At 37.8% G+C, this 8,125-nt stretch overlaps 1 protein-coding gene across 1 annotated transcript in view; it reads left to right on the top strand.

The window, feature by feature from the left end:
- The window catches only part of LOC136245058 (uncharacterized), a 29,312-nt gene extending 21,518 nt beyond the window's left edge, over positions 1–7,794 (top strand). Inside the window, exons 2-4 of the mRNA XM_066036567.1 lie at positions 4,428–4,532; positions 6,072–6,218; positions 6,689–7,794. Of these exons, the coding sequence (XP_065892639.1) occupies positions 4,428–4,532; positions 6,072–6,218; positions 6,689–7,654 (1,218 nt within the window). The 3' untranslated portion in view covers positions 7,655–7,794. The remainder of the gene's footprint in view (positions 1–4,427; positions 4,533–6,071; positions 6,219–6,688) is intronic.
- Positions 7,795–8,125: the final 331 nt, after the last annotated feature.

Below are 8,125 nucleotides of genomic sequence, written 5' to 3'. Positions count from 1 at the left end.
TTGACATTAAGTTCAGTGTTGCTAAATAAATAGATGTAGTAGAACTAAAGTTTTAAATATGGATTGGAGTATGTTGTCTGATCTGTCAGCAAAAGACAAAGGAACTACTGAAATGCCAACTCAATGCAAAAGGAGACAGGGACCTGTCAGTAGTATACAGCTCACTTCTCACTAATGATAGTACTTCGAACATTGCTAAAGTTCAGTAATGATATTGTACTAGGCAACATGGCATTAGTCTTGTTGTGTAAAATTAGCAATGAGAAATTAAAGAGAGCATCCCAAATTCAAGCTACGGAAGGTACTGTAGGAAGCAGTATTTCAGATGTGAAGTCCCATTGATGCTGGTCAACAGATAAGATGGCTCATTCTACCAACTGTATGGAAGGAGCTTATATGACCTAGGTGTTTAGAAGGAGATAAACAGAGTTTGATTTAGGGAGAACTTCTAGTATATTTTCCACAAGCACAAGAACAAAGCAATGGCAATAACAAAAATTATGAAGGTATATATACAGGAGATGTTAAAGCAGACTACCACACAAGGTATTGTTGGCTAAAGCTTCCAAGATTGTGTGAAAAGACATTACGGGTTACAAAGGTTTTTCTTTTCGTAGTAAGTTTCCACCTGGCTCTCAGCAACAGTCTGTGCCATCCTGTCTCGACTCTAGTATCTATGATACTAAATGGTGTTGACTTACAATGTCAAGATTCCACAGGTAAGCCTCCCAATCTCACAAACACTCCTTTTTAAATTTCAGTAAGCATAAGCAGATCTGAGGGGAAGGGCGCAAGCAGGGCTTTACCCCTGGCCCTTTTCTTGCCCCCTTGGACTTACAGGACTATATTGGCACCAGGAACAGGAATCATGCGTTCCCCCTGGCATTGTATTCAGAAGTACAGAAAGCCAACATGAAAATATAAGACAACGTATAAATACACTTGACAGTTATGAAAATGAGACAAGTAAGGTTGAATTTTTGTGCTAAAGATTGAGATACTCTAATAGAGCAGTCACTACTCCAATAGAACGGTCACAATCAAATGTCATGATCATTAACTGACATTTTTGTGCAATATAACAATACTTACTACCTTATTGTGTTTAGTACACTTTACCATCAAACAGGTTTATCTAACTAATTTATATGTAAAGCATTTATTTTGTTAGCTACTGAAATAGCTATCAAAAATGCTCCCAAATTCAAACCTAGGAGGTCTAATTTTAAAAATTTTCTCAGAAGATACCCAACCAGAGTCTTTGAAAGAGTATACCCTTCATTCATCCAACCATGCCAAACAAAGTTACAATTGAATATAACTTGCCAGTGGCGTAGCCAGCCGTTCAGGGATAGGTGGGCACACTCACCGACACATTTCACCCCATGCAACTAGCACAAAATGCGAGTCCATCCTTAGTGGACTCTACATACATTTGGTCTTAAAACTGTTTCAAAAGTGCATAAATGTATCTGGCTAGCTAATAATATGCTACGCTGCTGTTCCTGCAGCTTATTTCACTAGTCTAAACTACTGCATGAATGATATAGAAGCTATAAATGAAAACTAACTTATTACACCTCCTTGTCTTGTTCTCTTTTAGCTCATCTGCAACTCATTCTACTCCACCCTGACTCTTAAGATAGTCCTATGGCTTAATTCAATCACCTTTCATCTCCAACTTATTTGTCTATCACATGAGAATTTAATTTTTCGTTTATCACTCAGGTCACTTATAACCTTGTCAACACCTCACAACTCAGTATTCCAGATGTGAAAGAAACTGGATTCCCTCCCTCCTCGTGCTTTTCTTCCCCACCTAAAATTTGGATCATATTATGCTGTGCATCAACTAGAAAACATCGAAGCTATTCGGATCATGTGATGTAATTATTGAACTTGTCTCGATATCGTTATTGTTAATTGGTACAAGGAAAGTCTAAAGTCTTATAAAACCAATCTCAAATACATCTAATAAAACCAAACCGGCAGTCATACAAAAATACATCTAATTTAGTCTTAAAGATCAGTACATTAAGATTAGGTGCAGATAAGGTGTTCCAATCATTGACAATTCTCTGTGAAAACTATATGACCTCTAATAGCAGTGTTGAAGTGATTTTTGTAAAGTTTGAGTCCATTTGATCAGGTGGGGTTGGTATTAACAGTAAAAAATAGTCTTTGTCCACAGATACTAAATTGTTCAGGATTTTGTAAGTCGTAATCAGATCCATTCTGGTTCGACAGTAAAGTAAGCTGGGTAGATTAAGTTCTTGAAGTCTTTCAGAGTATTTCAATATCAGCTGTTGATTTACAATGAAACTATGGCGTTGCCAAGGTATGCACTACTCATTTCTTGTCCATAATATAATTAGTAAGTGGACGCTGCTGTTCCAGGAAATTTGGATGGGCACGTGCCCACCCAGGCCCACCCTTGGCTACGCCACTGTGTGCTAGAGTTCCATTCTTCTCCTTTTAGTGGAATAAACACTATAACTTCTTACCCCCCTCAGCCCCCCTAGCATGCAGTGTCCCCTAAATCTACCTATGTCTTTAAACACTCACCAGCTACTATTAAGATTATTGGAAGGACAACCTTCGTTGCCTCTCTATATTGGGATACACATTCACAGAGAAAATAGGTTTAAAAAGATAGTAAACCATCTTAGGTGTATAAGCTACGACAGGGTTCTTGAAATAGAATGCCAGTTTACAATCCCTCAGGTACCACAAACAAAGGTCCATTTCACTGAACAGGAATTTGTCTCTATCAACAATCAATATAGAAGCTGACGCAAGGCTGGTTATCCGAAGCTCTTATTAACGGCTACACCAACTGCACTGTTGATACAGATTTTAATTGGCAAGTTCCACCATCTTGTAGTTTTCTGTCAAAGCCTTAACATTTGGGTGGCCTTTGGTGTTGGCAAACACTTTAATTACTATCACACAATTAATTGCCATCTGTCAAAAGCTTGGGACAGAGATATCCATTGCTCTATATACCAGTTTTTCGTATTATATAGTTTCACAGGTTGTGACACTACATTATCAACTGTTTTCTGATATTTACTTAGTTATTGTGATAATGAGTAAAGAGCATAATTATAACTTGTGCAATTTTACATATGATACACGATTACAAGACTATTGAAAACACTATGCTGAGTGTTTTCAATGTTTCTTTTTTGGTATGGATAAGTTTCCATAATAACAGATAAGCATTTAGGTTTCTATGGTAACATTCTACATGGATTATATGCCTACAATAACCCTAACATGTCTAATAATGAACTGATCAGGAGTTACTAAGCATCAAAAGTAGACTCTATTGTATTTGTAATTTAATGCGTGGGAGGTAACAATTTGATGGGTTTCTGGTTTATATAAATGATCACAACTCTGCAATGGAACAAGCTATTAACTTCAAATAAAAAGCAGGTTTTTCCACAAAGTAAGTCCTATACTTTGAAGTCAAATATTAACAATTTCAACAATACCTAAGGAAAAAATAAACAAAAAGCCACTTTACTAACTATGGCAGCCATCTTAAAATACTTTAGCAACTGCCTCAAGGTGATTGGATGAATTGGTTCCTATCAAAAGCTGAAAGCTACCGACCTTAGTAGTATGTAAAAAAATATTGGTGCTTTTGTCCAGAGTGTCCACTTCCACCAACTAAGCTGCCCTACTATAGTGGATATATTATATTATAGTGAAATTGACTCAGCCCTAAAGCAGACCCCATGTTTCCCCCACAAAACTCTTCTGCATAGCAGTAATACTGCCCAAATAAATTCATTCATGGTTGCATGCATAGCATAGTGTTACTAGCTACTATAAAAGATGACAGACTGGGTAACGTTGGTATCTGATTGACAATGCAAAGATTTAGTTCACTTTGATAAATATGCAAAGCTGGTTTTTTTGATGATCTATATTTGGGCAAGGAAGCCCAAACCTCCATGATCCCTACTATACAGTACTACCATACTGTATGACATTTAGTTACTTCTCATTTGGAGTAAAAGTATCTGTAACTTCATTACATTGCTGCAGAAGTAAAGAGAAATAATATTATGTAATATACTTTGACCAAATAACTTGTCCAACACTGCTGGAGACGAGTTTAGAGAGTGATGCGACAGTGATGTTGATAGCTACGTGGCAGCTATTGAAAAATTTTCATAATCATTATGTAACAACATGATCAACACGCACACATAAGTCCTGCTATAATTAATCCACAATTCCTACATGGGAACTGTAGATATGTGAATGTACCATTACTCACTCACCTTTAGAGTTCATACATATCTGCATACTTTTGCACAATACAGATTTCCTTCATTGCCTTGTGTGCTACTGTGTATGCAGTTAATTTAGTTTGTGTAATTGGGATATATTCTTGTGATATACATCTGTAGATCATTGCTGTCAACCCAAGAAAACGACTTTCTTGTGGAATGAAGCTTAGCCGGAGCTTGCCTGATGTCTTATCACCCACTCTTCCCTATCGTCCCAATTATGAGGTTAGCACCATTTTCATGTTTATTTGGAGAAGGAAAATTAATAGAAATGGTAGTAGTGTCTGCAAGAAATGTGGTGCAGCACGACAAAATCATTAAAGTATACAATATATGCCACTTGTTTGACCATGAACCACCAATATTATTTTTATCCTCAAACATTATCATACAGTACGATAGTACTGTATAGTAGAGACAACGAAGGTGTGGGGGCAAACTGTGATATAATATAACCCAAAAACCTGCCATGATTTTTCCTCACAACAACATGACAGTATGGTTGGATAAAACCAAGCCCAAAAGTGTCTTCAGATCGACCCGAAACATTTCTGTCAAGTTGCTACAGAATTTTTAAAAAAAATAATTTAACAGAATTTTCTACTGCCTGCTGCTGCCTGCCTGACGCCTTCAGTCAAGCGTAGCAGAAAACTGGCTACAGCTACAGCCCTAATTGGAACGTTTCTTGCTCGCTTGAGAAAAAACCTTTGGTATATTGATAAACATACACTGCTTGCGCTATTGTCTTACCTTTTATCCTTCTTTACCATGGCCATCAGTCAAGGCTCTACCGCTGAGTGTTAATAGACTACAGTCGGCTTCCATCTACCAGTGTATATTGCATCAAACTATTCAAATACACATGATCACCAGTTGCACCAAAAACACACGCGTACCTGACTCACTGTTGATATCGATCAGAGAGAGCAACTCACGGCGATGTGTAAGTCAATATTATAATGTAATATATTTAGTAATAATGTTAAACTGAGTCGGGTCATCCAGGTCCTGCTTTACAGATTATTCAGGTCTGACTGCACATGCTAAATTAAATGTGGACGTGTTACTACACGTTATAGCATAGCTCTGCTTCTTTCATGAGCCACATCCAGTTATGTAAATTACTGTCTGTAGACATATGGTAGCCACGCCCATTCATCAGCATGTAGGTATGCACGAATCCACATCCATTATTGTCTGCAGGCTTATGTAAAGCCACACCCACTGATCAGTTGTTATTGTATGAGTCATAATCTAGTATAATAGTGCTGTGATTAACTCTTAAAATATTGTGATTAGTTTTGTGAAAAGCATGCTATTTAGTAGTCATGAGCTTGCAAAAAAACTTCACAAACAAGTACAAGAAAAATTAGGAATTTTAAATTAGAGTAGGGACAGTGTGTAGTGCTGCAATAAAAAGTGCTGAAACAAGCTGGATCGGAGTAGTATGTAATGTCCAAATACTGTAAAACAATAAGAAGTGTATATCCCTACTGTGCATTGAGTGTAGCACAGTAGGGATATTCACTTCTTATTGTTTTACAGTATTTGGACATTACATACTACTCCGATCCAGCTTGTTTCAGTACTTTTTATTGCAGCACTACACACTGTCCCTACTCTAATTTAAACTTCCTAATTTTTTCTTAATAAATAAAATAATAAATAAATACACGCTCACACCATTGCCATGCATCACACTCAGTTGCTTGGCTTGCTTTTCACAGTATCTCTGAGTGTACACACATTGATTTTATTTTTCAGAATATTAAAAGAATTCCACAAGATCATTCTCATTATCCAATGCCAAGGATTCCTCCACATTCACCAAGTGATGTGCATTCTCTGGTTTTGTTCCGCCGGGAGATTTCTATGCCAAACACTCATGTAAAGCAGGATTCTGTACCTCTGGCAAGTTGCTGTGTGTATATATATGTTGTGATGGTGTATGGGGGGAGGGGAAGGGGAAGGGGGGGGAGGGGAAGGGGGGAGAGTCTAGAAGGCCCAGTGTGCCTTATGTGGCTAAATGGGGGCTATGATCCATTCAGAATGAGACCATATTCTGAGTGGGAGTAGAGCTGAAGATCAATCAAAACACTTCATATTTGAGTGTGTATAAAGTAGTAGTCAAAAAAAAGAATATGATCCATCAGCTCGGTGGGGGGGGGGGGGGGGGGGGGAACTTACCTGTCAAGTGTATTTACCACTATACCTAGAGTTCTCCAAGTTCCAACAAGCACTTTTGTACTGAGACATGATTTGTGCCAAAACCAGTTTTTGATTGAAAAGGTCAAACTCTGTTTTGAGCTATAAAGATGTTGCAAAGTCTAACTGCTCCATTCATGCCCATATTAATGTATTTATACTTTCCTACTTTGCAGGCACAACCTTCACTACTAGCATTGAAAAGTGGACAGTGCCACATCAAGTGGACAAAATGTGCTGATTTACCACACAAAATGCATGGAGCGTCTGTGGTTGTTGATAAACGGATCATTTATGTCACTGACACTAACAGCCCACACAACAATCCTAGGAATGATGTTTACTGCTATAATATGGGTTCAAATCGGTGGAAGGAATTGCCTAGACCAAAACAGCACTACTTTGTTTTACTTATGATTGATGGCCAGTTGAACGCCATTGGTGGAGAAGATTCTGTCACATGTAGTTTGTGTAACAAAGTTTCAACATTCAGTGAAACAGAAAAGAGTTGGGTCACCTATTACCCTAACTTGCTTTGTGCCAGATTCAAGCCAGGAGCAGTTGTACACTGTGATCATGTGATAGTAGCTGGTGGACAAACAAGTGATGGTATTGCTGATGACATTGAAATACTCAATTGGACACAACTTCCTTTGGAGTGGAAGAGGTTAAAAATTCGGTTACCTTGTCCGATGTTTGCTATGCAGTTTGTCGTTTGTGAAGACCAGCTGTACATTGCTGGCTACATGGACAGCTCAGCAACACATAAGAGTGTGTATCAAGTACAAGCATCCATACTGGCATCATCATTGAACCAGTCACTCCAGATTGACAACTACCCTTGGACTAAAAGGCCAGCAACTCCTGTTGCAAGAGTAGGAATGGCATCTATTTACCCTCCCATGATCGCTGGTGGAAGTTTGAAAGGAAACCTGACATCAGATGTGTTTGTTTTAGACATTCACAATCGCTTGTGGAAGAAAGTAGCTTCCCTCACTAGTCCTAGGGCAAATGTAGCCATAGCCACAATCAGCAACACCACCATCATGGTTATTGGAGGATACAGTAAAGGTGGGAGTGTTGAAGCTGCTGCTGAATCATCACTGACCACAGTAGAATTGGGAGAAGCTGAATATAATTAGTTAACTATAAAACTCTTTTGCTAGCTATATGTATCTGTAGGTTATGCATTTTTCTTATTTATATCATTGTTGTATGTACTAAACTGTACTAGTCATTACTTCAACATCATTTTTTCACAAATGTATCTCACAGCTCAAATGGGCATAGGTACGTATCTCATTAATTGCTAGAAGATTTCATATAGAGTTAGCTGCAAATAAGTACCATTTTGGTCAAACTTAATTATGTCAATACTTTGAGTGGTGCTACTACACAAAGTTGAAGAATGAAGTTTAGAAAGATTATGTTGCAGCTCTAGTTATCACAGTGATTTTGGTAGATGATGGCCAGCCACCAGCCAAACATATCATGCATATGTTAGTTACAGCGCTTTTTTGACTTGCAATTTTATTTTATAATAATTATGCTGATGTGAAAAAAAAAAGGGATTATAACTACAACAATGCTTTATAAAATCATCAGATCATAGA

This window comes from Dysidea avara, chromosome 15 (genome assembly GCF_963678975.1).
Source record: "Dysidea avara chromosome 15, odDysAvar1.4, whole genome shotgun sequence".
In the NCBI taxonomy this organism is placed as follows: Eukaryota; Metazoa; Porifera; class Demospongiae; order Dictyoceratida; family Dysideidae; genus Dysidea; species Dysidea avara.
The sequence above is the reverse complement of the archived record's forward strand: the minus strand, read 5'-3'. Positions and strand labels throughout refer to the sequence as shown.